A 27,957-nucleotide genomic window follows, 5' to 3' on the forward strand; every position below is an offset into this window, starting at 1 on the left:
CCCTGCTGAGGTGAAGCCTTGGAATCTACTTCTCAGTTACACTCAGGTCTTTTTATTCCAATCAGGCAATCAAAAATAGCCTTAAAGTGAATGAAAAAGTAATATCCGATCACTGCAATATTACTATTACTAAAAGCAATATTCAGATCACTGTAACGTAGTGTAAAATAGCCTTAGAACCATGAGCCAATTGCAGTTTATTGATGAAATACTACCAACTGCAAACTGCAGTTGTGAGGTCTTTGTTCTGGAGTTTGGAACTCCCTGACGGCGGTTGGGAAAGGAGCTGGGATCAGAACACTGAGATTTCTCTTAATAGCTCAGGAAGATAATAGATTTTACAGTAAGTCTTGCATTTTGGCAGCTGCACCACTTGCAGATCTCCTCTTTGGTTCAGAAAGAGATTCAGATTCTCAGCACTCCCTTAAATTAGGTGGAGCAGCACTCAGCACACTCGGAATCAGGAATCAATTTAGACAGCAGTGCCTTTCTCATCTCTGTACCTCTCTCTAATCATTGTAAAATGAAGATAACATTAGTTTAAAGGGTTGGTGAGCAGTTAGGTTCCAAAATCCTGAACTGTGAAATATAGCACTGTGCTCAAAGAATTATTAGGATAACTAGGTGACCTTGATTATGTCCTGAAAGTCTCTTTCAGAGTTGCTCTGTGGCTTTCTGTCAAGACAGTCATTTTAGTCATGTATATTCTCTGCATTTTGTCATTAATTTAGTCATTTTAAAAAAAAAATCTCATATGCTCTTATTTTTCAGTCGTGTTGGAATTGAAATTATTCCAATGAAAATGATGTTAAGATATGTTACTCTTCCTTCCTCCAAGAGGTTTATGCTTGCCATAAAGTTACTAGACTATGAATAATAATGTCCTTTGTAGCATTAAAAGTGAGTGCAATTCCTTCTCTCTTATTGGCTCATTTTCAAGGTATTTGCTGAGCATGGCGGTGTATAGCCGGACTTAGATGGGCCTGTATTGGATAACTGATAGTTACGTAAATGTTACTCTCCTGGTGAAATAGACATTCTGATTCAAAATATGAGTAGTAGTGTTCTTTGCCATAATCCTAAGACTCTTTCTACTTGTTGAGAAACTATATGTCTATATATATATTTTAATGCTTCACAAGCTAACATTTTAAAGTATTTTTTAAGCTGCTACTGAGACGTCCTGTTAGTTCCCTTTTCTATTATCCATAAAAGAACCGCAAATTAGTAGTTAATAAAAATAACAATAAGAAAAACATTCCTGGTATTTTAAGCTTCTCATGTTAAATTATTAACATAAAAGAAGTAAAATTAACTGCGAGGGTTGGTTATGTTTGGACAGTATCGAAAGGGGCTTGTGTGAAAATGAACTTGTGTAGACGGCTTGTATAGTCAGGTGTGAAATATTCCCTGTAAAATCAATTGGCTTCAGTAAAATTAATAAATAATCACATTTAACCCCAAGGCAGTTTCCAGTGTCAGTCTGTAAAGGAGGTCATATCATTAGAACTTGCAGTACATATTGATTGAGACACCAGAATTTTGGTTGTAAAATGATTCACTTAGAGTTATCCGTTAGGTCAGTTTCAGATTTAGGAATGGAAATAAAATATCCTCATTCTTGGTCAATGTTTTATGTATGAGGCACACTGTCAGGCAGGCAGAAGGCCCTTCCAGTGTCTTGGTGTCGTAGAGGACAGGTACTCAGAAGGAGGCAAAGGTACAACTGACGTTGGGTACCATCATGTGTCCATTTACAAACGGCCATTCTGGGTCTATACAGATGACCTCTTTCTCTAAAATTAGATGCTCTGTAGCTACTGGAAACTAATATTTATAGAAGCAATCCCCATCCAGAAATGTATCTACATCACAGTATTGTCCTTGTCTCATCTGAAGAATTCGTACCATGAAATCTTATGGGCAAGTTTTCAAAAGTTGATGTTTTTAAAGATGGCTCAGTAGAGATTCTTTGTGTCATTAGTTAGTTTCTGATCTTCTAAATCATGCGTGCTCCTTCGAAAATGTGCTCAATAACATAGCGTTGTCTTCTCTTCCCCAGTTCTATCTATTATATCCATGGATTTTTAAATTATATGTATGTATAAATGAATGTATGTTGTATACATATGCATACATATTATTCACTTACAGCCATTTTGAAGAGGACTTTTTCTAGCATTTTTTTCAGAGGATGCATGCCCTTGAACACCTGTATTTTTAACACTGATTAATCAAAAGATTACAGTCAAATAGTGAGGAATCTGGTTTAATTAATTAGAGGGAAGAAATATACTCATACTTTATAAAACTGAGCTCTCTTATGAGTAGTGCCACGAGCTCACGTGCTTTGAGATCTTTCACACTTGAGAAGCGTCTGAATAATTTGATTATACTATATATAATAATCTCGGGAACCATCATGGACCAATTAAAGGTCAACAAGGGGATCAGGCCCAGTCAGCATGGGTTTATGAATGGTAGATCCTTTCTGAGAAACCTGATTCCATTCTATGACAAGGTGACCCACTTAGTGGATGAGGGTCAGGCTGCCAATGTGGGGTCTACCTGGACTTCAGTATGGCCTTTGACACTGTCCCCCATAACATTCTCATGGAGAAGCTGGCTGACCATGGTCTGAATGGGTGTACACTCCGCTGGGTGAAGAACTGGCTGGATGGCCAGGCCCAAAGAGTTGTGGTCAATAGAATTGGATCTAGTTGGCGGCTGGTCACGAGCGGTGTCCCCCAAGGCTCAGTACTGGAGCCGCTTCTGTTTAACATCTTCATAGATGATCTTGATGAGGGGATTGAGTGCACCCTCAGTAAGTTTGCAGATGACACCAAGCTGGGAGGAAGTGTTGATCTGCCAGAGGAGAGAAAGGCACTGTAGAGGGACCTGGACAGACTGGATCAATGGGCCAATGTTAATGGCATGGGTTTCAATAGGTCCAAGTGTCGGGTCCTGCATTTTGGTCACAACAACCCCAGGCAACCCTACAGGCTTGGGGAGGTGTGGCTGGAAAGCTGCCTGATGGAGAGGGACCTTGGTGTACTGATGGACAGTTGGCTGAAAATGAGTCAGCAGTGTGTCCTGGTGGCTAAGAAGGCCAATGGTATCCTGGCTTGTATCAGGAATGGTGTGGTGAGCAGGACTAGGGAAGTCATCCTGCCCCTGTACTCTGCACTGGTGAGGCCTCACCTCAAGCACCATGTTCAGTTTTGGGCACCTCAGTACAGAAGGGACGTGGAGGTACTGGAGCAGGTCCAGAGAAGGGCAATGAAGCTAGTGAAGGGCCTGGAAAATCAGCCCTATGGGGAGAGGCTGAGGGAGCTGGGGCTGTTTAGTCTGGGGAAGAGGCAGCTGAGGGAAGATCTATTACTCTCTTCCAGTACCTGAAAGGTGCTTACAGTGTGAGCGGGGCTGGTCTCTTCTCACTGGTGACAGGTGACAAGATGAGGGGAAATGGCCTCAAGTTGCGCCAAGGTAAGTTTAGGTTGGACGTTAGGAAACACTTCTTTACAGAAAAGGTGGTTAAACACTGGAATAGGCTCCCAAGGGAGGTGGTTGAATCACTGTCCCTGGATATGTTTAAGAGCGGTTTGGATGTGGTGCTTGGAGATATGATTTAGCGGAGAATTGTTAGAGTTAGGGTACTATGGTTAGGCTGCAGTTGGACTTGATCCTTGAGGTCCCATCCAACCTGAGTAATTCTATGATTCTATGATACTGTGACTGTAGACAGAGTTGTGGTGCAGCAGAATTGCTGCAGAAGTGCTGTACTCTCCAGGGTTGTCAAAGCAATTTGAAAGTCCGGTCCATTTATAAGTAGTTCTCAGGAGTACCAACATTATAGAAGGGCACTGTGTTATGCAAACACAGCTGATCACCACTTGGAGATCATCTCTGATGGGTATTGGGCCTATTTTAGGGGAGCAGAGCCTGCTTGCTTGCTGTAACTGCTGCATTGATCCCCCATCCAAAAGATAAACAGTGCTGCAGTAATTGCAATAACAGTGCTGTAGAACTTTCAAATAATAGTGCCCATTACCAAGCTACAGAAAATGGCTAAACAGCTCTAATTAGCCTTTTCAATGTGTCAGTCCACGGAAGTTATTCACATCACGGGAAGCTAGTGCCAAGAATTTTTTTGCTGTCTTTCTCAGGTTGAATTTTCACTGTGCATTTTGGCTAATTTTCATGATTTCAGTAAATTACCAATAACTTAGTATTATAATGCACTCAGCTTGATACCTAAAGATAGTAATTGCTGGGGATGAGGAGGGGGGTATGTTAGGATGGAAACTGTGTCTCTCCCTTCTGCATTCTTCCTTCCCCCTGCAAGTAATCAAACGCAACATGAATATAATGAAGTACGTTTGTCTAGAAAATGCTTCCCTATGCATTCTCCAATCTCAGCGCGTCTGGATTTCTCTGACTCCAAACCTAGAGATGAAGTAGATAGTTATCATCAAAGAAAAAAGATAGAATCTCAAACTATCCTAGAGTGATTGAAAATTTATCTGAATTTATTATCTGACCTCCTAAGAATCTAAGCAGTTTGAGTCCTTTTTTTCTATCTCCATTCTTCTACCCAGGACCTACTGGCATTTGAGCAAGCTCTGTTCTCTATTTTGGAAAGCACGTCTCTGAAATTGCATAGGAAAGGTTAAAGGCAAGAAAAAAGCACATTACAGGCAAAAGTAAAAATGAAAGCATCTTGTGAAGTTATTCAGTGAGGTCTGAGATATGCAGCATATAGAAGCAGGGCCTAGATCAACTTTAGTGACTTCTCCTAAAAGCTCTTGAAGTCAACCCATGCTTAAAGTAAATAGGAAAATGAACCAAAAGCTATAATAGATGTAGCATTAATTAACACTCTTTAAAAAAAAAAAAAAAAAAAAAAAAAAAGTAACTGAGAAGCTACCGATTTTTTTTCTTTTTAATAAACTACTAATTTACTTTCTTGAAGTCAGCAGCTGTCCTTTCTGTTGAAAGTGTGTAAATTCTCCTTGCTTTTGCCTTGCAAAGGTGTTGAGCTGCATCTCCAACAACTTTTCTCAAATAAAATTGAAGACTTTGTCATTCAGAGATAAAGAGGCAGGCAAAGGAACTAATTCATTCTTTGAGGCAAATAATCTTTTGATTCTGTTCCTGCTGTACACTCCGAGGTTTAACAGGGCAAAGCTAAATTAGGAAAAAATAGGTTTTAGTGCTGATTGTCAAGTCTTCTCTGATTCTTGGGGCATTAGCACTTCGTGTTTTTTCATTTGTGATGTGCATATCACAGAGCATAACTGCTCTAGAAAGCCCAACTAGAGTAAGTTATTGACAGTGCAATAGTTTTTATCCTCTGAGAACACCTTCTGGCTTAAAGAGTTTCAACATCCATTGAACAACCTGCACAATTTATGTGACTGTGAAATGGAAAATGATGCCAAGGTTAAAGTATAGTTATTTTTAAGAGACCAGGAACAGAAAAGTGAGTCAGGTTGGGAAGACAGCTTTGTTGTGGAGGTTCAAGCAACTCTGTGAGGAGACTAAGTATTGTTCCTTGTCAAACTCTAGGTTAACAGCCATTGAATTGTCTTTCATATGGCAGATCCAACTACATATCTTGTAACGATCTTTCCAATCAATAACTGTCCTAAATCTTATGTTACTTATTGGGGGGAAGGGGGTAGTGAGAGTTTGATTGGGAATATAAAAGAAATTGTCCCTGGTCAACTGTAAATGGGATGTTCTCTACGGCACAAGCAGTAAGGAGGGTTGAGTGGTAGATCTTCCAGTTTCTTTACATAACTAGAGAAAGTTCTGCGGTAGAAACACCTCAGATCCCTTGGGTGATTCCTTGTTGTGAGCACACTTCACGGAAAATGGAAATGCTGGTTAGTTTTCAGTTCAATTCCGGCCACAAAAAGTTATTAAGACAATAGCTGCACTGGGCACCTAAAGCCTTTTTTGCTTATTGTCTTTAGTTTTGCTTTCTTTCAGTACATGACACTGCAGATCTCTAAGTGCGTAAGACTTCTTTGAAAGGAGCTATTCAGCCAAAGGCTTTGGCAGATTTTTTTATCTGCTTTCCAAGAGGAGGGAAGTGGAAGTCTGTCTCATTACCTCAATTCGTGGACATATTTGTACTTACAAAGATAATTTTACTTTACTGAAGGGTCAAGTGATGTTCTGGAAACCCAGAAGGGAAAAACAAGGGAACTGTAACTGGATTACACTGAGCAGAAAGTGCTGAGTGTGCAGTCAATAATTGACCTGTGCTCTGCATATATAGCGACTTACTTTGAACTTGCTGGTATCTGGCATAAAACCCCAGATCAACAGCTTCAGATAATCAGCTAGAAAGAAACTAGACATTCACTTTTGTTAGGAGGAGATCTTTATCTCCCAGAAATAAATACCTGAAGCAAAGTTGCAAAGAGGACAGAGCCAGTCTCTTTTCATTTGTGCCTAGAGGACAAAAAATAGTGAGCAGAGCCTGAAACACAGGAAGTTCCTCCTGAAAAGTGGGAAACACTCTGTGGGTAGCAGCAGTGAAACGGGCTGAGGTGAAGTCTCTCTCTGTGGAGATCCTCAGAAGCTGCCTGGACACGGCCCAAGGCTGCAATCTGTGGTGCACTTGCTTCAGCAGGGTTTGGACTAGATGACCTCCAGATGTCTCCCATTTTCAACCGTTCTGTGATTCTGTGCAAGATTCCAGTAGATAAAATAGCAAACAGATATGTGTATAAGCATTCATTTTGCTAAGAAAAGGCATAATGCTGCCATTATATGACTCTTGTAGTAGGATTGTTATCTGAAACTCAAATATATCCCTTGAGAACTTGCATTAATCAGGAGAGGATCTCCGGTTAGAGGGTCTAACTTCTGCAGTCATGGAGGCTGGCAAAACTCATGAAATAGGCAGTGCTCAGAGGGACTTATTTACCAGAGGAGCAGAACATTTCCAAGAGATTCATGACCAGCAGGGAGTGCTGTTAAAGCTTAACACAAAGATCATTAACTCCAGAAAGTCATTAATCCACAAAGTTCTGTTCTACCTTTATTATGCGCTGAGAATGTAAAGGATGTTTGAGAAAAGAGGCACGATTATTTTTCTCTTGTTTTATTTAGAAGATTATTGCTTACTTTCCTGTTCCACTGACATCATATAGCACTCAAATTGATTCTTTTTTTTCTGCTCTCTTCAGACCATCTTTTTCCATGTTCTCGTTGCTAAACATTACAGTTGTTAGGTCAGTATGCGAAATGTTCTTGACCGAACGGGAAGATATTAGGAGGAGAATGGAAACCATGAGCCAGGATCTTGGTGAGGGCATGGTAGCGTGAATTTCTCAGGGTATCACAGCAGAGGATCTCAGTCCTTTTCACCTGGGAGATGTTCGTGCAGACTTGGAGATACGTATAAGTTGCAAAGCTGACTTGAGCTTGTGGAATATAATTCATAGGGTGATAGTTTTTGTTTTGTTCACTGGATAAAAGAAAAAGTTCTTCCTGCAATCCTGGCTGCTACACCAGTCTTAAATGAAAAGTACAGCATGAAATCAAAGCCCAGCAATATCAGATGAGTAAACCATAGGGCCTACTGCGTGTCTGACCATGAGAAGACTCATGGCATCCGTTGTGTGTTTAATGATGGGAAGAAAGATCTAAGCATCAGATTATACAGATAGTTTTTGTTAATGGAGGGTTTTAAAGCAACTTAAAGGAAGTTAAACTTGAAGGAACTTAGGAAGTATAGAAGAGGTGTAGATTAAAATTATACAGAATAAATCTCACAATCTGAAAGCACATATTTTCGGGGAGATTTAAGTGCATCTGGTGTTTTGAGCTCTCCATCTTTACATTGGGTTACCTTTGGGAAAAAGTAGTAATTGATGATGTTGCAACATGTGAAAGAAAATGTAATCAGTAATTCACCAAGAAATAGCTAGAGATGATGTTAATGACTAATAATGTTATTTGAAACTGCCTCTTATCCAGAGGTTACCTGTAATTTTCCAAAGGATATGAGTATACATCTAATTCATCAATGGATAAACTGGAGCACAAAGAAAGAAAATTACGTCAGCAGGCATCAATCCGGTAGATATAGAACGGTGGCAGTGACAAGTATTATATTCCACATCAATTGTTTAGCCCTGTTTCCATTATAGTTCCAGTCGTATAGGCATGAATGTGGGTTGTTTTGTTTAGGACATTTCCCTTAAAATCACTGAAATAACCTTGGTGTATAAGCCTCTGTATGATGAGCTCTTTGACTGTCATCATCATTTAGACATACAGTATTTCAATATTTGCAATATTTTGTAGCTTTAGAGTGAGAAGCATCTGCCAGTCGCTTTTGACTTGCTGGTCAGCCTGTGTTGAGCCAACTGGTGGCCGTTGGGAATGAAAATCCTACAAGGTTATACTCATCTGTCAGTCACGTAAGGGAACCAGCCACATTTGCTGACGTTTAAACGATATTCCCAGTCTGGTTCCAGACACCTAGCAGAATTGCAAAATAAACTGATGTCATAGACCTTCAGGCAGAATCTTTTTCTGTTTGTTTTTTTTTCGGTTCGGTTTTCTGTCAGGGAAAAGCGAGCGATTTGTTAGGCTTACTTCTCGTTGTTTCAGTACAGGTTTTGTTTTGTGTGGGTTTTTTCACCCCTAAATTGAAGAAATGCAATGTGAAAGTGTGTTGTCTATACAGGATAGCTTGAATATGATCTGTAAGTCCTGAATGTATTTGAGTGGGAAGTTTTGAGTGAAAAGCATTCAAATAAGAACCTTTTTTCCCACTACTACAAGAGATTACCAAAAATTGGGGAACTTTGATTTATTTATTTTTTAACCCCATAAAGCAGTCTCATCTAAACCAATGCTGTAGATAACCAATCATATCAGCAAACAGATTTGGTGGCTTCTCCTCTTTGTTTTCTCTGAGCAAAGCAAATAGTAAGAGTCACGTTCTAAAAATACGCAAGTACTTTCTTAGTTAAAAACCAGTGGATGGGAAGAGATTGGCCCCATTCTTTGAATTGCCAGCAGCACTTCCATTGAAGAGTAAATTTACTGAGTAAATATCCCTGGGGAGAAGCTGCTAATTAAGGAGCAGGTTTCTTAGCCAGCTGCTCCTAACCAAGAAAGCAGTCGTTCATTTTTAAATATCTAGACTATAAAGAGGGATGCTGAAGTTGTGCAAGTTGTCAGAGAGGTATTTCCTGGTAGAGATGACAGAAAACTGTCATTTGATATTCTGCAACCAGCAATGAACAAACAGCATTTTCACTTGATGAGTTTCAAATGGCTTTCTGGCCTAAATACTTCAATTTTTTCATAATTGCAATATCAGTAGCCTCACTAATGTTTCCCTCCAGTTGTTTAATTGGTGCATTCCTTCTTTATTTTCTCTTTTATCAGCAGCTCAGATATGTGCTGGAGGTGGGTAAGGATAGCATTCTTAATACTTCACTGTCTGTTACGAGTAACTATTGGTTTGAGCCAACTGCACGAGGTTCTGTTGCTCCTTAACATCTGGGTGCTTCTGTTTCAGCGAGACATGCAAGTATATTCTAAAGTCCTCATCCTAATGAAACATTTGATTTTCTACATACATATTTCTCTCAAACTGGACCTATCAGCTGCCTTGATTTAAATGATATTTTTCTGAGTTATAAGATGATGATAAAGTTGTACATTTCACATATGCCAGCTACACGTGCTCCCTGGACTAACTTCAGCTTCTCCGAGGGGTGCAAGATTTCTTGCCAGCTGCTCCGGCCAGTTTGAGTCATTAAAAGCTGCTATTGAAGTTGTTATAGATATTGGGTTCAATCTGGGCTCGTTTAAAACCTGTTTCTATAAACAGAAGTCCTGCAGAGGATTCTCAGACCCCAAGGGCATGTCATTCCCTTTCTCGCTGTTTGGTTCTTCATGACAAAATTACACAATACCTGTAGTCCCTGTGATGTGTGTGACAAGAGCGTGGCTTACAAATAACATTTGTTCTTCAGGCTAAGCGCTTTGAAGTCTTTATACTGGCATAGCATCCTTGTATTACCAGTGGCCTCAGGAGCTCCTGCTTCATCATTCTCATCCTCAGCAAAAAGACAAGCAGTTGGAAAGCACCACGATATTCCTGTCACTGCCTGGTGGTTGGTTACGCTGACACTGATAGTGTACTGCAAGCAGTAGCCCTGGCCTCCATCACTGCTGAAACAGTTTCTCGAGCCTTCTGTTTCAGAAGCAGCATCCCCTACCTATTCACCAGCATGGGGTGGCATAAATACTGCCGTTCGGTCTCTGTTTCCTGGAACTTTACTCAGCACACAGGGAGCCCTCAGAAATCTTGTTGAATTGGCTCTGCAGCTGCTTGATACAAGCACAGCGATGTCATTCAGCCCTACAGGCAGGGATTATACTGCTGAAGATTTCAGTCTGAAAGCCACAGTTGGTGTGTAGCAAGCCATCTTTGATACCAGCTATGGCCTAGTCACAGTAGCATTGCAGCCCACATGGACTCGTTTCCTGCAGAAGTAGAGAAGAGAGGTCATGCTGTGGCTGAACTATGCCTGTTCCAGGCCGTTCTGGAGGGTAGCACAGCACATCTCCATGCTGATCTGCAGTCTGCAATGGTACCTACCTACGGAATTCAAAGCTAAAAGTGATGGCTGTAATAATCAAGTGAGAATCTACTCTTACCTAGTACTGCTGGGGTAATATGCTGCATAAAATTCTCCTGCCTGAGGCTGAAGCCATGATGCCTCTCTCTTTTCTTCCTGATCTCTTTTATGGACTTTATAGAAATTGCCTCCAGCAATTCCACATATATTAGAGAAGGAAGAAAACACAACATGTAGTGCATCACTTGAGCATTATGGCACTCCAGGTGTGCATGCCCAGACACAGGGAACTGAAAAGAGGTTGACAAGCATGACTGTGACAAGACTGCCAGGAATTGCACTGGTTATGGTTATTGTGAATCCTTTTTTTTGAGGCAGAAATGATGCAACAGTGAGAACAGTGCTGGTTTATATATGCAGATTTTTATTTGGGATTAGTGACAATGGGATGATGTGAATGGATAAATTCAGTAGACCGGATAATCAAAATTCAGAGGACAAAAAAAAAAAAAAAAGCCTAATAACTATTTAATTAATAATCCATTTATTTTGCTAGTCAAATAGCAAAATGGTAATGTGTATTCCATCAAATATGTGATTCTGTATTCTGCCAACATAAGAAATTTTGATAAGTGCGTACCAAAATTAGCTCTCAGCTACACTGATGTAAATTCCCAAACATCTCTGGAGACACAAGCCCATGTATTCCTGACTTACATTAATGCAAAGCTGACTGCAGGAAAAATGCCAATTTGAATAAAATGATTCTGAAGAACATCAATCAGAAGAAAAAAAAAAGTTGCTATTGGAATTTAAAGGAATTGATGAGAAGCTATTCATTCATCTCTTTAAACAATTTAAGTTTAAAATTGTACCTCTATAGATATGTAAGATGTGTTCTTAATGGACATCGAGAATCTGCTCCAATGTCCCCCAGCAAACGGAACGGATGATTTCTGCTTTAAAATGGAGTTCTCTGATCTAAGACAATGGGTAAATCCGTACCCGAGAGTTGAGATAGATCACGTATCTGATGGCTACGTTTGAGCACAAACACACTGTTGACTACATTGATTGCCTGGCCATAGGAGCACTGTTTATATTTCAAACTCTAGTGTGACCATAGCATTTGACAAGAGCAGACAAGTGCATTTACATTTACAAACTAATCAACTGGTACAAGGTCGTGCTCCATTTTCTGCACTAAGATCCTTTCAAAGGCTTCAGGTAAAAGGTGTATGAGTGGCTGATAGAGTTCCGGGAAACGATTTTCAGTTAGAATCGATCTGTTTCTCTTTCGCAATGCATTTCAGCTTACTCCGTGTGGTCATCTCAGCTGTGGTGTGCAGGGTCAAGCAACTTTTCCACTTTTATTGACTCTCCCGCTGCCCAAACAAGCAGGTCTGAAAAGGTCCCTTAACTTCTTTGCACTATGGCTTCTTTTCTCATGTTTTTCTGGAGTAAAGTGATTATAAGGCATTTACATTTTTATTCCCTGTAGATGCATCCTTCATTCGGTAGCAGGAAATGAGATTAAGATTTAAGTTTGAACTTGCAAGTGCAACAAGAATGGTGATAAGCAGCAGCTCCTTGGCCTGGCTGTGAGGGGACAGGAGCTCTGCAGTATGAATCGAAGCGGCTGAATCTGGACCTATAATATCACTCTGAATAATGTAGTAGTTGTTACTGACCTTGATATCTTCAAAAATATTCCCCTCTGATATGTGTGAGAAAATGCCTTTAAATCTTTTTTTTTTTTTTTTTTTTTTTTTTTTTTAAACCTCACCCGATCCAGTAAACCTCTCAATCAGCTAAAAAGCCTTCATCCTAATAATGTGTTATCATGTTCCTTCTCATCTTTGGTAACTTCATCTCTGTCCTGCAAAGGTCAGAAAGAGATGGAGGCTCAAATGGGATTGTACAGACTGTTAGAAAGAGGCAATCTGAGTGAGCTGTTTTTTAACAATTCAATGATTCTATGATGTTAACGGTACTTTGAGTCTAGTTTGGCAGAATTATTAACAATAACTGTGAGTTTTATAGAGGTGGTCAAATTCTGCAGGAATTTTATAAGTTTTATTTTAAAATTTTATAATTTTATAAGTTCCTCTGCAGGAACTTTATAAGTTGTTTTAAACTCATAAGGTGGTTTTGCAGTAGCCTGTAGGACAGGAAAGTTGACCTTATCACAGGAGAATTTGCAAGGCTAAAAAGAGAAGTTGTGTCCATGCTATGCAGTGAGGAGAGCAGCCTCTTGTTGCCCCTCAGTAACATCACCGTGCACCACACACTTGTGACAGCTCATGCAGCCATGCCTCAGGCTGCTCTTGCCGCCTTGCGACTTGTACGCAAACATTGGGCCTCTGCGAATGCTGAGGCCAGTCTTAGAGCTAACGCTGAGTGAAAACATCCCTCGGTGACAATGAGTCAGTCAGTCCCCTTCGTTCAGCATTGGTAATGTTTGCCTGTAGCCTTTTGCAAAACCTAGTGGCTCTTGGAATAGTCTGGCTTTCTGCTGACGCGAGCGAGCACTGAAATGGAAGGAGATGGGAGTTTTTACAATGGTTTTCCGAACAGGGAAGGAGCCTTCGCTCAAGGCTGCAATGCCGTCCTTTGCTTTGTCCTTTGAGACACTGAGAAAATAGCCTTGGAAAAGCTTTTTAACTCTCTAGTACCGCTGTTGTTTGACCCGTTTTGGTTGCTGTGCATAAAAAGCGCCCCAAAAAAGCTTAGTAATTTTTTTCTCTCCACTGCTTTATTCACAGAAAAGTAAGCTTGACAGGATTTTATCTGAACACTTTCTTCCCTTCTAAATTTTGTGTCTGTAGTTCTTCTGGTCATTTGTGAAAGATAAAAATTCATATTGAATTCCTTGCTTTCTTATGCATTCTGATTTGTTATGCTACTGTTGTTTATATCAGATTTCTTTTTTTCCTACAAAGACTAAAAGAAATACTTGAGACTTGTTTTTAACTTAATTGTTTTTCAAATAGTTTAGATAACCAAGGTCAAAGTTGTTTATTTTCTGACATTTTTTACAGTATATCTTTTCTTGCATCGCTTATAAATCACAATAAGTCCGGGCACTTAAATGCTTGAAATGAAGTTACAGCTGTCATGGTTTTCATTATTTTCGGAATTGTCTGTTATGTCTGGGTGAAACCTTTACTTGAAACAGTAAAGTCTACAAGTATTAGTTTACCAGAACAGTGCAAGACCTGCATGCCCTCTGGTGGAAGCAACCCTTCGGAGACTAATGTACGAAGATAAACTCCTAAGGCCTTGCTTGGTCTGGCTTGTGGACAGAAACTCTCTTTTGATATACTCAGTTACTCAATTAAGTTAGTTTCTCCACAGCAGAGTTTATTAGCTAGTAAGAAGGAAAAATCTTCTATGAGTTTCTTCTTTCATTGGAGTGTGAACTCTTTCATTTCTTCTCAACCTTTTTCTTGACTTTTTAACCGTGTTTCTTCACTATAATAAAAAGAAAATGAGTTATATGTTGTATATCTCATTGTAGACACAGGTTTTATAGAATTCTGTTCTTCTTTTAAGGAAGTTTACAGGTTCGATACAAGTTGAGTAAGGATGGACTGCTCATCTTCACAATTGACTCTGGAAATTTTGCCAACCGAGAGATGCATCATGTGAAGATAAACAGAGAAGGCAGAGAGCTCATCATTCAGGTATGTCATGGCTTGTTTTTGGGTCTAGATTCCCATGGGAGATGAGGTCTTTGCTTTGCCCTGTTCCCACACATCGCCCGTTTTACCGAGTCAGGATGAAGAGGACCATCTTACTGCTCCTCCTGTTTTCCTTCTGAGCCTAATTTCTACACTTCAAATTACAAAACAAATTTGCCAGGTCTGAGCCACACCCATTTAATAGAGAAGAGTGGCGGGGACTGAACAAAAGCTGAACGATGATAAAAGAAAAGAATGGGAATGGGAAAGGAACACATGGAGTGCTGTTATTTTTCTTTCCTTGGCGATTTCCATTTCTGGGTGGTAAATGATCCATGGTTAACGCAGCAACTAAGATAGGTAGGCCTAATTCTGCAGGAAGGAGGTTTACGCTGTCAGGATTCTCCTCAAGTAGCAGTTTTCTATTGGCTGCTGCACTGTGGTTTTCTTTATTTTATGCAGACCTAATTCTCCACAGCAATTTACAGAGAAGCCTCTTTTATGTGCACCTTGCAGCACCTAGACATGGATTTTGGGAAGCAGAGGAATTTCAGCATTAAGCATTTAAACTTTTTTGCAGGGAAAGTTTCTTTAAGGCCTTTATATGACTATTCTTGTGCACCTTTCAGCTTCTCATGCAAAAGTCAAAGTGTATTCACTTGGCTATCTTTAGAAACTGAATCACACTTGCGGACAGAATTATTTGCAGCTGGGGTTCTTCCCACAAGTCTGCAGGACAAAGGTCTAGGTGTGTCTACATGCTATTGTAATGAACTAATTGTACTGACCTCTTCCAGGTTGATCAAGTTATCAAACTCAAACACAACTTTTCTGAGATTGATTTTAAGGCCATCAAATCTCTTACTTTGGGCAAGGTCACAGGTAGGTTTTACTAAAAACATTCCTGAGTCATCATTTTAATAGCGTTTAAGTTAACATGTGTTATGTGCTGGATTTTTAATAGAATTGGGTTTTTTTTGTGTGTGTGTGGCTGATTTAGCTGCAGGGGTTATCCGAGCAGTCTACTACTCTTACTTATATAGCTCATCAGTGCAAAAATTTGGCAGCTCTACTTGTTTGTACTCATAGCAATGTTAGCGTCTCCCATTGCTCATTCCAGTAAAGTGATTCATATTGCCTGTGTGGCTGCACAGAGTGGCATCTTGGCCTAATGATATCATTTTGCTGACTGTAGCTTGCTCCTCTGAAGCCACTTCTGTTTCTTAATGATAAGAAGAACAGCGCTGTGAGCCTTCATCCTCTTTACCCTTTTGCACTCCCTGTCCTTTTCTATTTGAATTCTGCAAGGAATATTTTTGTTACATATTGCACTGCGGGCACAATTTTGCGTGCTCTGTGCACATATGTTTCTTGAATTTACCCTTTCATGCTGCAAAGCATATACAAGACTGGGAAAACTTTGCCAGAAATTTGGAAATTACAATCCTTTTTTGCTGTCAGGTTATGTCTTATTTCTTTATATAAGTCTCATGCATTCCCAGTAAGATTCTAAATGTTCCTTTGGTTATAAAGATTTTAGTCCTTTGTTAGAATTGGACCTCCATACAAAGCTTGTCATCTGTTTCACTACTTCAATTTATATGCTTTATTAACAGCACCCACAGCCTCCAGGACCGGTAGCTTGACAGAAATAATAAATGTCCTCTAACGTCTACTACAATGCAATGTAATTGTATATGATGACATCAGTGCATTTTGCACCGCGTAGGTTAAAGACAGAAACTGATTTTCCCCTTCAGTAAACTCATGTTTATCTAAAAAAGCAGCAAGCTTTCAAACCTTTGTGGGTAGGCTTGAGAACCTGACACTTTTCAGCCCAAAGCAGAGCTGAACTAAAATCTCAGTTTGTCAAGTTTCGTCTATAGTGATGAAAACGAGCATTGCTCATATCGTGACCACTGCATACAGTTCCACCTATAATCAATAAAACTAAGAGAAGAACCATCAGATGGAAAATAGCACAAAGACCTTGAAAAACGTAACCAGAAAATTTTCAAGGTGCAACTCAGCCTCATGGGGGAAACTAGATGTAGCCACAAAACTAGGAGTATTTTTACAAGTTTCTTGCAATGTCAGAAAGCCCGTATCTCTAAGGGTTTGGCACTCAGTTAACCACCACAGATTTGTCTCTGGATAACTTTTAATGGATCTGTCCTTCCCCATTTTTTTTGCCTTTTCTCCAAGGTTTCTAGATATTTCCATTAGTAATAATAAGGTAGCAATAATTTTATGTAATGGCACTAGAGCAATAAACTTGCTCATCCAGCTGACTGGAGACCTTATTGCTGTACCAGGAATCACACAATCCCAGAAAGTCAATTTAATTTCACCCTAATCCTAGATCAGGTTTTTTCTTCACATATTAAATGAACTTCCTCAGACTTTTCTCTTTTGCGTCAGGAATTCATTTGCCAAGTTAAATCTGACAGCTGTGATAAGGAGAGTCCTTAAACCTTCCCAGAATAGCAATTCAAAGGCCCAGCGCTCTCTCATACATTTCTCATAGAAAGGACGCTCCCGTTCTTTAATCATCTGAGTAGGCCTTCTTTGCTGGACTCTCTACAATCAATCCGTCATCTGCTCGGAAGCCTAGAACGGGACCCTATACTCAAGTTGCACAAAATCCAGGCAAGGTAGAAATGAAGGAAAATGTTCTCTTTGCTGGCAGTGCTCCAAAAAAGAATGTTCTGATGCCATGAAAAAATGGACCACCTTTCTAGAGAAGGCAAACTGGGGTCTCATGGTCAAGTGTGCTGCCATTATAAAAGAGTTGATTTCGTGTGGCTGATTCTCTGAGATGAAAAGAAAGGGGAGGAGGAGATGAGGATTGGGATAGATGGGATGGGATGAGACGGGATGAGATTGAAATAGACGGGATGAGATTAAGATACATGGGAAGGGATTGAGATGGATGAGATTGAGATGGATGGGATGGGATGGGATTGAGATGGATGGGATTGAGATGGATGGGATGGGATGGAGATGGAGAGTGAGATGGATGGGATGGGATTGAGAAGGATGGGATAGGATAGAAATGAATGGGATTGAGATAGATGGGATGGGATGGAGATAAGACGGATGGGATGACATGGGATGGAGATGGAGATAAAGACATGAGAAGACATGAGATGAGAAACGAAGGTGAGTTGAATTGAGGATGGGAAGGGATGAGATGAGAAAAGGGATGAGATGAGGGACGAGATGAGATGAGGGATGAGATAGATAGCATGGGATGGGATGGAGAATGAGATGAGATAGAGTAAGTTGGGATGGGATGATGAGATGAGATGAGATGAGATAGAGTTAGTTGGGATGGGATGATGAGATGAGATGAGATAGAGTTAGTTGGGATGGGATGATGAGATGAGATGAGATAGAGTTAGTTGCGATGGGATGATGAGATGAGATGAGATAGAGTTAGTTGCGATGGGATGGGATGATGAGATGAGATGAGATGAGATAGAGTTAGTTGCGATGGGATGGGATGGGATAGAGTTGGTTGGGATGGGATGATGAGATGGGATGGGATGGGATAGAGTTGGTTGGGATGGGATGATGAGATGGGATGGGATGGGATAGAGTTGGTTGGGATGGGATGATGGGATGGGATGGGATGGGATAGAGTTGGTTGGGATGGGATGATGGGATGGGATGGGATAGAGTTGGTTGGGATGGGATGATGGGATGGGATGGGATAGAGTTGGTTGGGATGGGATGATGGGATGGGATAGAGTTGGTTGGGATGGGATGATGGGATGGGATAGAGTTGGTTGGGGTGGGATGATGGGATGGGATGGGATAGAGTTGGTTGGGGTGGGATGATGGGATGGGATGATGGGATGGGATGGGATAGAGTTGGTTGGGGTGGGATGATGGGATGGGATGATGGGATGGGATAGAGTTGGTTGGGGTGGGATGATGGGATGGGATGGGATAGAGTTGGTTGGGGTGGGATGATGGGATGGGATGATGGGATGGGATGGGATAGAGTTGGTTGGGGTGGGATGATGGGATGGGATGATGGGATGGGATGGGATAGAGTTGGTTGGGGTGGGATGATGGGATGATGGGATGGGATGGGATAGAGTTGGTTGGGGTGGGATGATGGGATGGGATGATGGGATGGGATGGGATAGAGTTGGTTGGGGTGGGATGATGGGATGGGATGGGATAGAGTTGGTTGGGGTGGGATGATGGGATGGGATGATGGGATGGGATAGAGTTGGTTGGGGTGGGATGATGGGATGGGATGATGGGATGGGATAGAGTTGGTTGGGGTGGGATGATGGGATGGGATGATGGGATGGGATGGGATAGAGTTGGTTGGGGTGGGATGATGGGATGGGATGATGGGATGGGATAGAGTTGGTTGGGGTGGGATGATGGGATGGGATGATGGGGTGGGATGGGATAGAGTTGGTTGGGGTGGGATGATGGGATGGGATGATGGGATGGGATGATGGGATGGGATGATGGGATGGGATAGAGTTGGTTGGGGTGGGATGATGGGATGGGATGATGGGGTGGGATGGGATAGAGTTGGTTGGGGTGGGATGATGGGATGGGATGGGATAGAGTTGGTTGGGGTGGGATGATGGGGTGGGATGGGATAGAGTTGGTTGGGGTGGGATGATGGGGTGGGATGGGATAGAGTTGGTTGGGGTGGGATGATGGGGTGGGATAGAGTTGGTTGGGGTGGGATGATGGGATGGGGTGGGATAGAGTTGGTTGGGGTGGGATGATGGGATGGGATAGAGTTGGTTGGGGTGGGATGGGATGGGATGGGATAGAGTTGGTTGGGGTGGGATGATGGGATGGGATGGGATAGAGTTGGTTGGGGTGGGATGATGGGATGGGATGGGATAGAGTTGGTTGGGGTGGGATGATGGGATGGGATGGGATAGAGTTGGTTGGGGTGGGATGGGATGGGATGGGATAGAGTTGGTTGGGGTGGGATGGGATGGGATAGGGTTGGGGTGGGATGGGATAGAGTTGGTTGGGGTGGGATGGGATAGAGTTGGTTGGGGTGGGATGGGATAGAGTTGGTTGGGGTGGGATGGGATAGAGTTGGTTGGGATGGGATGGGATAGAGTTGGTTGGGATGGGATGGGATAGAGTTGGTTGGGATGGGATGGGATAGAGTTGGTTGGGATGGGATGGGATAGAGTTGGTTGGGATGGGATGGGATAGAGTTGGTTGGGATGGGATGGGTTGGGATGGGATGGGGATTGGGGATTGGGGATTGGGGATGGGATGGGATGGGATGGGGATTGGGATGGGATGGGATGAGATGAGATGGGGATTGGGATGGGATGGGGGTGATGGATGAGATGGATGCGATGATTGCGATGCGATGATTGCGATGATTGCGATGATTGCGATGATTGCGATGATTGCGATGATTGCGATGATTGCGATGATTGCGATGATTGCGATGATTGCGATGATTGCGATGATTGCGATGAGACGAGACGATTGCGATGATTGCGATGAGACGAGACGATTGCGATTGCGATGAGACGAGACGATTGCGATTGCGATGAGACGAGACGATTGCGATGAGACGGGACGATTGCGATGAGACGGGACGATTGCGATGAGACGGGACGATTGCGATGAGACGGGACGATTGCGATGAGACGGGACGATTGCGATGAGACGGGACGATTGCGATGAGACGGGACGATTGCGATGAGACGGGACGAGACGATGAGACGGGACGAGACGATGATTGGGACGGGACGATGAGACGGGACGAGACGATGATTGGGACGGGACGACGATTGGGACGGGACGACGATTGGGACGGGACGACGATTGGGACGGGACGACGATTGGGACGGGACGACGATTGGGACGGGACGACGATTGGGACGGGACGACGATTGGGACGGGACGACGATTGGGACGGGACGACGATTGGGACGGGACGACGATTGGGACGGGACGACGATTGGGACGGGACGACGATTGGGACGGGACGACGATTGGGACGGGACGACGATTGGGACGGGACGACGATTGGGACGGGACGACGATTGGGACGGGACGACGATTGGGACGGGACGACGATTGGGACGGGACGACGATTGGGACGGGACGACGATTGGGACGGGACGACGATTGGGACGGGACGACGATTGGGACGGGACGACGATTGGGACGGGACGACGATTGGGACGGGACGACGATTGGGACGGGACGACGATTGGGACGGGACGACGATTGGGACGGGACGACGATTGGGACGGGACGACGATTGGGACGGGACGACGATTGGGACGGGACGACGATTGGGACGGGACGACGATTGGGACGGGACGACGATTGGGACGGGACGACGATTGGGACGGGACGACGATTGGGACGGGACGACGATTGGGACGGGACGACGATTGGGACGGGACGACGATTGGGACGGGACGACGATTGGGACGGGACGACGATTGGGACGGGACGACGATTGGGACGGGACGACGATTGGGACGGGACGACGATTGGGACGGGACGACGATTGGGACGGGACGACGATTGGGACGGGACGACGATTGGGACGGGACGACGATTGGGACGGGACGACGATTGGGACGGGACGACGATTGGGACGGGACGACGATTGGGACGGGACGACGGGACGATGGGACGGGACGACGGGACGATGGGACGGGACGACGGGACGATGGGACGGGACGACGGGACGATGGGACGGGACGGGACGAGACATGATTGGGACGAGACGATGAGACGGGACGATGATTGGGGAGAGACGGGAGAGACGGGAGAGACGGGAGAGACGGGAGAGACGGGAGAGACGGGAGAGACGGGAGAGACGGGAGAGACGGGAGAGACGGGAGAGACGGGAGAGACGGGAGAGACGGGAGAGACGGGAGAGACGGGAGAGACGGGAGAGACGGGAGAGACGGGAGAGACGGGAGAGACGGGAGAGACGGGAGAGACGGGGTGGATACACCAATACCATCTGGTTTTTTTTCTTTTAGTTTCTTTTTTCTTCAGAGCTCTTCTGTGCCATCTAACACTGTTGTCCATTGCCTCATTTACTTTTCTACCGTGGCGATACCTGTTAGATTACCCTTTTACACCCATGCTCATATTAATCCACCATTTTCTCTTCGATCTTATTGCGTAGGTTTTGTGACAGGTAGCTTTTGTGCGACCAAGTTGGAGGCAGACATTCTCCAGCTATCAGTGTTTCACATAGATGTCTCTGCACAGCCCGGCATGGTTCCATGGAGCTGCATCTTACGCAAAATCCTTGCGTCTCGTCTTTTTCCGAGTGTTTTAGGAGCTAGTTTACTCTACTGAAAATAACCAAGCTACAATAACACAACCGCTTCATGCAATCCAAGGCCCATGTTTTTTTTTTTTTCCTTATTTCTTTTTTCTTTCAGTAGGTTATGTTTCAAGCTCATGCGGAACCATTTAGGGCTGGCAATGTTGTGACTGATTTTAATTCCAACATTGGAAACTTTGATGTCATGTATTTCACCCTGTAATCCGAGGTAAAATTTCTTCTTCTGTGACAGGCTGTCTTTTTGAAACCATACCAATTGCACGACCAAAATTATCTCCACTCAGGCCAATGATACCATTATCTCAAATCTTTCCTCATGGCACTCTGTTTTCAGTTGTTTGCAAGGAAATCCTGTACTATTCTTTCCATTCCTGGGAAAACATGAGAACAAGTACTTTCAGTTCCTTCTCATTGTCCTTTCCTTATTCAGAGCTATTTCTGAAGAACATTTCATATCCAGTACCCTACTTCTTGATCAAGCGCACAATGTACCTAATGAAGAGGATGACTAATTTTTTTTTCCTCAGAAATAAGAACTATGTTTTGAGGGATGAACAGTTCAATTCCAAAAAAGCACAATTACATTTCTCACAGTCCCACTCCTCTCTACACACGTCATTTAACTTAACGCAGTTACATCCTGTTATCATCTCAGACATACATTATCCACACAAGGATTCATAAAGCACCTGATACCATTTGCCTCCAAGTCCTATAGGACTCTTGTTGACTGCAGATAAAGACCTGATGTCTTAGAAACCCTTATCTGCGTACATGGAATTTTTACCAGAAGCCTCTGGTGGTTTTTTTCAGTTTTTTCTTGGATTTTTTTATTTTTCTTTTAAACCCTAATTTCAAAACCTTCTAACAAATCACCTCTTTCTCATTCGTGCAAAGAATAGTTCAACAACAGACTATAGTAATTTGCCCATAAATTGACTTTCTTTTAAAAAGAAGTCTTCAACAGTACTCCTAGACTTTTCAAGCTATGGTACCATTAAAAAAGAATTCAATACTTTATTTTACCTTTTGCACATTGGGACAAAACAGAACCATTTAGATTGTCTGATGCCTGAAAGACACCAACACATCCACTGTTTGTGTCCAAGTTAATAAAATAGGAAATGCTGACAGCACTGATGTTTACACACAAAACATCAGTATACAACAAAAAGGTTTTTGTTAATTCAACAACGATGACAAATACTGCAAAAAAAATATTTTCTATAATCCTTCATGCAGAAACTTGGACCCTTGTCTGCTTCTTAGGACCTCCGCCAGAATCTCATTAAAAACCCAGTAGCATTCAGGTTTTTTCAGTGTTCAAGTCTTACTACTTACCTTCACATCTCTCTGGCAGTTGTTCGGTCATTCCCAGCCCACAGATTGTCCTCTTAACTCCTCCGGCAGCAGTAGTTCATCCATCCATCAGAATATTTAGTCTTCTAACTTAGTAGACTTTTCTTGTTCCCTCTGGCTGCATGACGTCATGGACACAGATCCTGAGTGCCAAAGTTAACATTTTGAGATGGCTTAGTATGGTTTTACACATAAAAGATGTCTTTGTTGCTCAGGTGGCAAAATCAGTTTCAAAGATCAAAGAGGCACCCTACTTTGTTCCTAAATTCCTTTGGCTGCAAGTTTGACAGTAGAAAAACTGGACTCCATTTTAACGTTTAACATCATTATCTTTCAAGCAATGAAAATAAACTTGAAAAGCTGAGAATCCTTGTTTTCCAGCATTGTCAGAACTACTTACGTCCGGAGTTTTCAGTGCTGGAGTACTTTCCACAGCAGGTAGTTTCTACAGTTCTGAAGTACTACTGATACTGTTTTTGTACACATCTAGGTTTTGTCTTGTATCAAAGTCAATTAAAAGAGAAAAGAAGAGGAAAAAAAAAAATCTAAAAACAAGCCACTTGTGCTGTAGACCTCTTAACAATACAAATTCATATTTCTGCCAAGTAAATAAAAGCTTCGGGGAAAGGGATGATGGCTTTGCTGTCCTTCACAAGCTTAAAAAGAGAACCTTTGATATTAAGTAAAGTAGCCAAATAAAGAAGGCCCGCTTTTGAGCTTACTTCCTGTTTGTGAAATTTAAGTAAATGCAGACACACACATTAATTCTACCATCTCATCTTTGGGCTGGAAAAGAGTACAGAGGCACTAGTTTGGCTTTGGATGTAAAGCAAATGAAGTATAGTTTTAAATTTTTTTGTCTCAGTGCAATAAGGCTAACGAATGTTATGACAGCTAAACTCGTAACTTGGACGATTCTTAGCAACTCAGACTGTAAAAATAACAAATGCCGATGCTACTGACATGATTAGGTGGACTGCAAAAGTAAGTTAAGAAATAGACACCCAGAGAAGGGTGGAAGCTATATTAGTAGTAGTATTAGTAGAAGTGATGTTTAATAGACAACAGAGAGTAACCCAAAAGCTCAAGAGGATCATCTCACCGATTCCGTGATGTTCATTGTTTTTCTTTTTACTGTTTACTACTATTTTTTCATTGCTATTACTGTAGTGATTCACATCCACTATGTGTTACGTACTGTCAAAACAATAGAAGAAAGGGATAAGAAATGTAACGCAGTCTGTTGTTCAAGCCATCTTGATAGTAAGCTAAGGGAAAACCTAAAATTTCAAATGAAATAAAGCAGTCAATACAATAAAATAATTAATAATTTTTTTAACCTGTCTTCCTAAAACTGACAATCCCCAGACTGTTTTTCTGTTGTGTCGCAGACAGTTTAACACTGGACCCTGAAGTCTCAAAGGCAAATGCCTATGGTTTCACTGGCTGCATGTCTTCTGTTTGGTATAACCACATCGCTCCCCTGAAAGCTGCCTTACGCCATCCCAGCATTGCTCCCGTGACCGTCAAGGGTTCCTTGACCGAATCCAGCTGCTCATCCCTAACAGAAGCAGATGTGAACACAGCAACCACCATATATTCCTCTTCAGGTACGTCCTGCCAAAAGACAAAAAGGAATTTAAAAGAATACCGGAGTGTGATGTTCCCTTCATTTTTACTGTAATGCAGTTGTGAGAATGTAATAAACGCTGGAACCGCTAAGTTACTTTCTCTCTAAGAATTTAAAGTGTTAAGAATGGGTATTAAGATTAGCCAATGCTGCTTTACAAAGACGTTTACCACATTTTCTTTAAAGCGAATAGAAAACCCAGCCATAGCATTCACAGCATCTGAAGTATGGTTATATGCCTCATTGGCCGTTCCCATCCACTCTAGGTAGCTCCAGTGCTGCAGATCTCAAAGGAAAACATAAACATTACACAGATTTCATATCCCAGTGGCGATCAGCCATAGGCATCTTATAACAATGAAATCTGTTCCTGCTCTAGCAGAAAGGAGGAAAAAAAACCTTTGTACAAACCCCTTGACAGATATGTATGACATCCACAAAAATCACTACTTGATTCTCTCAGGCAAAAGAGAAGCAACAGTGCTGGAGCGTTATCAGTAAGGTGATTCCAACAGTTTGTATATGTCTTTCAATCCCAAGACCATTCTCTGGGACTCTGAAGTATTTTACATACATGAATTTTATGCAGTCAAGGAGACTCAGAGCAGCTGGGAGCATCCTCACCACTAGCAGGGGTAATTGAGTTGCCACTTCTGTCAGCAGTGGATGCAGCAAGGATCCTAACAACCAGAAATGGGTACAAATTAACAGATGGTTTTTGCCCCTTGACCACCGAAGCCTCTTTGTCTTCTGAGAACTAGTATAAGCTCATATCATATCACGATTCCTTTTACATTTGGACTTGCATCAAATCTCATTTTCCTGCAGCTTCTAATTAAGATATTTAACAGAAAACAAATGATGTTCTTTTGCATCAGAGGCTGCTGATTACTCTGAGCGCACTGCTTATGTGCCGACTCCCACCTCTAGCTTTCTTCCCTCCACCCAGAGGAGTCTAAATTGTCTGCTATGAAGCACACCAGAAACATGCACTGCAAATACAAAATGGACAGTAACACTGAAAATATCTCCCCTCTTTATAAGTTTTAATTTGACTTGTATATGTTCATCTACAAATATAGGTCAGAGCTATAGCATTCCCATCTTTCCCTTCTTTTGGTATCTTTTCTTAGGTATTATTAAAAAAAAACCTACGAGTGAAGCTCCCAACTTGCTATTTAGCTCAAATTTCTATCAGTGATTTCACTACAGATACACTGAGAAAACACTTTCAGGTGTTAGAGTAGTTGAAAGCTTTTCCATTTTTTCTTAAATACATCTTTATCAGTGAAGATGTAGGAGAAATTTGTCTCGCAAGCTTAGAGACCTTTTCGGTTTAATTTTCCAAAACCCCGAATTACATCTTCCTAAAAAAGCTACAATTCATAATATTAAGAGGACACTTCTGTCTAAGCCACATAAAAAAAAAAAAAAAAGAAACAGTTGATAGAAATAATTCATCTTATTCCATTTAACCAATAGATCCATTTGGGAAGACAGACGAAAGAGAGCCTCTCACCAATGCGGTCAGAAGTGATTCTGCTGTGATTGGAGGTAACAACTTTTGACGATTACAATTGAAAAGTAATTGTTAGATAAAACACTTTTACCTAATGCACTTCCATTATTTTCTTGGTACATACCTATAACTAAGCTACCTATGTAGGAATATACACTTTCAACTAAGGCAATAGTGGGTCTCCACCACATTAACCAGTAACTGCTTTGCGCACCACACCGATGAGAGCCTCAACACCTTACTCACACATCCTCTACTCCTTGAGCACTCTATTTGTGAGTTGGTGTTATAGAAGAGCTTGCTAGATTGTATGGAAGCATCTATATAATAAGGAAAGTTGTCTTTATAGCTTCATGTAGGGTTTTCATCTTCCTTTAACAACCAGGAGGGCAATTTATCTCTGTTTATTTTATAGGATGCCCTGTAGGGAGCTGCCTTCAATAATATCTAGAAGCTATAAACCTAATTGTACAAGGCTCATGCCAACTGTGTTATCTCTGAAAGGAGAAAATACGACAGAGCAGGGATTTGTTTGAGCATACGTATCTAGTTTTGTTTTTATAAACAAACACTGATCCAACTTTGCTTCTAGTGAAGTCAGAAGTTGATCCAAATCAGAAGGTCAATTATATCAATGCTCACTGTCCATGTCACCCAAGTAGATAAAAATCCAAATACAGCTAATCAAGAAGAGCACGACAGAGATGGAAGATTGAGTACAGACTAAGATTCATTGTTCTATCATACCGTCTAAACTGAAATGCACCAGTAATGTATTTTTTACATAATCGAGTCTTTATTTCTGCATTTTACCCTTTCTACCCTTCCCTTTTTTTTTTTTTTAACCTCTCCTCAGGTGTAATAGCAGTTGTGATATTCATCATCTTTTGCATCATCGCCATCATGAGCAGATTCCTCTATCAGCACAAACAGGCACATCGAAGTAGCCAAACAAAGGAGAAGGAATATCCAGAAAATCTTGAGAGCTCTTTTAAAGCTGACATTGACTTGCAGAACACAGTGAGCGAGTGCAAACGAGAATATTTTATTTGACGGACAATGCAATTTCTTTTTACTCTTACTCCCCTGAACTTCCTTCCTCCCTTCCTTTCTTCCCCCTACTCTTCCTCCCTTCCCCCCCCCCCCCTTTTTTTAAATGTTCATTTTTTTGCTTCTTTTTTTTTTTAATCTGGGAAAGATCACCCTGCAAAACAAACAATGACAACAATCGCAGTGCCTCATTCTCTGCATAACAACCTGGCAATCGCAGTTTACTTCTGCGGCTCGAGAGACCTGTTATCCCACTCTAAACAAAGTTAGATCCACACACTCACCTAGTTTCTGCTGTGACTTCCTGGATGTTCTTAAGTCCCTACTTTAACTCTTGTTAAACTCTTGTGTTTGTTGCATTGTGTTGTTCCTCCCCCTCCCCACCCCCCCCCCCCCCCCACTCTTCAACCAGTTATTGCGTCACACTTACAATAGAGCTGGACTACGTAAGTACATAGCTCCACAGATCCTGGGACAGCAGAGAGGGAAAGAATGAGACCAAACCACCTGACTTACTTCACAGGCTTATTTAAACAGCCGTAACAAACAAGAACAATTCTCAAATGATACGAACAGACATATCTCAATTGCTTTCAGCAATCATATTAATTTATACCAGTTGAGTCACCAGTATGAGGTAACAAAAAAATAAAACTGTCTTTCTTATTTAAGCTCCTTCCCCCAACCTCCTGTCCTTTTACTGTAACTTTTAGGCTTACCGATTCTTTTCCAAGAATGTATGTATCAACAACAAATATCAT

General features: G+C 41.9%; 1 protein-coding gene across 1 annotated transcript in view; it reads left to right on the forward strand.

Moving 5' to 3' along the window:
• Positions 1-27,199, forward strand: part of CNTNAP5 (contactin associated protein family member 5) — a gene marked incomplete at both ends in the record, with an annotated part of 257,470 nt that extends 230,271 nt beyond the window's left edge. The window contains 5 exons of the mRNA XM_079539329.1: positions 14,182-14,308; positions 15,103-15,187; positions 24,389-24,607; positions 26,110-26,181; positions 27,003-27,199. Of these exons, the coding sequence (XP_079395455.1) occupies positions 14,182-14,308; positions 15,103-15,187; positions 24,389-24,607; positions 26,110-26,181; positions 27,003-27,199 (700 nt within the window). The remainder of the gene's footprint in view (positions 1-14,181; positions 14,309-15,102; positions 15,188-24,388; positions 24,608-26,109; positions 26,182-27,002) is intronic.
• Positions 27,200-27,957: the final 758 nt, after the last annotated feature.

The sequence above is a fragment of the Tetrao urogallus genome (assembly GCF_951394365.1).
Source record: "Tetrao urogallus genome assembly, chromosome: 8".
Taxonomy (NCBI): domain Eukaryota; kingdom Metazoa; phylum Chordata; class Aves; order Galliformes; family Phasianidae; genus Tetrao; species Tetrao urogallus.